Source organism: Numenius arquata, chromosome 23 (assembly GCF_964106895.1).
Source record: "Numenius arquata chromosome 23, bNumArq3.hap1.1, whole genome shotgun sequence".
NCBI lineage: Eukaryota > Metazoa > Chordata > Aves > Charadriiformes > Scolopacidae > Numenius > Numenius arquata.
Window position 1 is genome coordinate 7,334,644 of NC_133598.1, and position 1,934 is coordinate 7,336,577.

The window sequence follows — 1,934 nt, forward strand, 5'->3', positions numbered from 1 at the left end:
GGTCCGGGGGGCGGGTCCTGTGCGTGACGGGCGGGCGGGCTGGCCAATGGGGAGCGCGGCGGGCCGGGGGCTGACGGGCGCTCTCCGCAGACCCCTTTGCTGATGCAAGTAAGGGTGATGACCTGCTCCCTGCCGGCACTGAGGACTACATCCATATAAGGATCCAGCAGCGGAACGGCAGGAAGACCCTCACCACAGTCCAGGGCATCGCGGATGATTACGATAAAAAGAAACTGGTGAAGGCCTTCAAAAAGGTGGGTGCTGGCGGGGGGAGGGGGGCAGGGGCTGCTGCCGTGTCTGGGGGTGGCGTTCGGTGTCTGTATCGTGCTAAGGAGGATTTTCTCTTTCTTCCAGAAATTCGCCTGCAATGGTACTGTAATTGAACATCCCGAATATGGAGAAGTGATTCAGTTGCAGGGTGACCAGCGCAAGAACATATGCCAGTTCCTCGTGGAGGTAGGGTTTCTCCGGCCTGCTGCGCACGCTGGCTACGTCTGAAGCTAAACGCGAGTCTCTGTTTTAATAACCACGCAGGTTCTAATTTTCTTAGCGTCAGAAGAGCAGGCTGACAGAGGAAGCTCTTTCTGTTCTTCCTGAAATTCTTGCTTGAGGCAAACGCCACCCAGTAGGGCTTTGCAGCTGTGGTCTAATCTTCATCCCGTGCTTTAGGGGGGAGCAGAACTTCGCCAGTTCTGCGGTGTCTGCAGCGTCGGGGGCACACGGATGTGCGCAGGGGCATCTGCTTCGCTCTGCTGTAAAGTGCGTTTTCTTTCTTGCAGATTGGACTGGCTAAAGACGACCAGCTGAAAGTCCATGGGTTTTAAGTGCCTGTGGCTCACCGAAGCTTTATGCAAGAAGATTTCCTTACCATGAAATTCCCATCTGTCCCTTGTCATAAGTTTAAAACCAGCCGGTTTGTGTAATGTAACGATCTTGGGTCCACTGTTCAGTCTGGACTAGTGTAATTCAGTGATGTAATAAACTGACACGAGCCCATGCTATCCCGTCTGGCTGTCCCTCATTTCGCAGAGGTAAATCGGGCGTTTGGCACGGTCCAGCCTGGAGCTCCGAATAACCGGATGGTCCAAGTTAAGCCAAGGGACTCTCCCCGTCAGCCCAGCCACTGTTGGATCGCTCCTGTCCCGCCGCTCTCCCGCCCCGACGGATGGTCCTTCTGGCGCTGCCTCCCGCGGTCCCCCACGGAGCGAGGCACCCACGGTGAGCCGTGACGCAGCGCAGGGAGATGGCGCCTTCCTTCTGGGTGATGTTGGCTCCTGGTGGCAGAGGGACCTGGGGACGCGTGACACCGAACACAAGTGAGGGAAGAGCGACTCGGGGGCTGGATGTCGGCAGGTGGGGTCTGGCGGGTGCTGAGACCCCGCGAGCCCCTGGGCACCAGGCTGGGGCAATGGAAGGAACCGCTGCCTTGGGTTAAACTTGTGACAAGGGATGAGTTTTGGACTAATGTAAGGATTGTAGCTAGAGCCGCAGAGCGTGTGTGTCACTGGCAGCTGCTGCCTGATGCCCTGTGAAGTAACAGACTCTTGGTTTCATTTTTAATGTTTTATGTAATGTATTTAAAGTCTTATTTAAATAAAAATGGTTTTCAAAAGCATTTACCTGGTGGATGGGGTTGTGTGTTGGAGCCACGGGGCTTTGCTTTCTGCAGGGGGTGGCGCTGGCTCGGTGAGGAGCTGGAGCAGGGCAGGAGGTGCAGCTCGGGGGGGTCCCAGGGACCCTTCCCTGTGCCCCTGCAGGGAGGGGGAGCCCCCGGTGCCGTAAAGGGCCTGAGGGGGGGTGGGTGTTGAGTCATTCCCGTCCTGGGCCCCAGTTCCTTCACCCTCCCCCGCGCCTCGTGCTTCTGTTCCTGATCCCATCAGCACTTCTGCTTCCTGCAAAGACCAGCTCCTCTGTCACCGTGTCCATGGTGCCGA

General features: G+C 57.2%; 1 protein-coding gene across 2 annotated transcripts in view; it reads left to right on the forward strand.

Annotated features, from left to right (window-relative positions):
* EIF1 (eukaryotic translation initiation factor 1) overlaps positions 1–1,608 on the forward strand; it is a 6,299-nt gene extending 4,691 nt beyond the window's left edge. Inside the window, exons 3-5 of one of the 2 annotated variants that reach the window (XM_074163027.1) lie at positions 91–254; positions 355–456; positions 780–1,608. In XM_074163027.1, the coding sequence (XP_074019128.1) occupies positions 91–254; positions 355–456; positions 780–824 (311 nt within the window). In that variant the 3' untranslated portion in view covers positions 825–1,608. Of the gene's footprint in view, positions 1–82; positions 255–354; positions 457–779 lie in introns of both variants that reach the window. The other variant, XM_074163026.1, reaches the window with a different exon arrangement.
* The last annotated feature ends 326 nt before the right edge of the window (positions 1,609–1,934 follow it).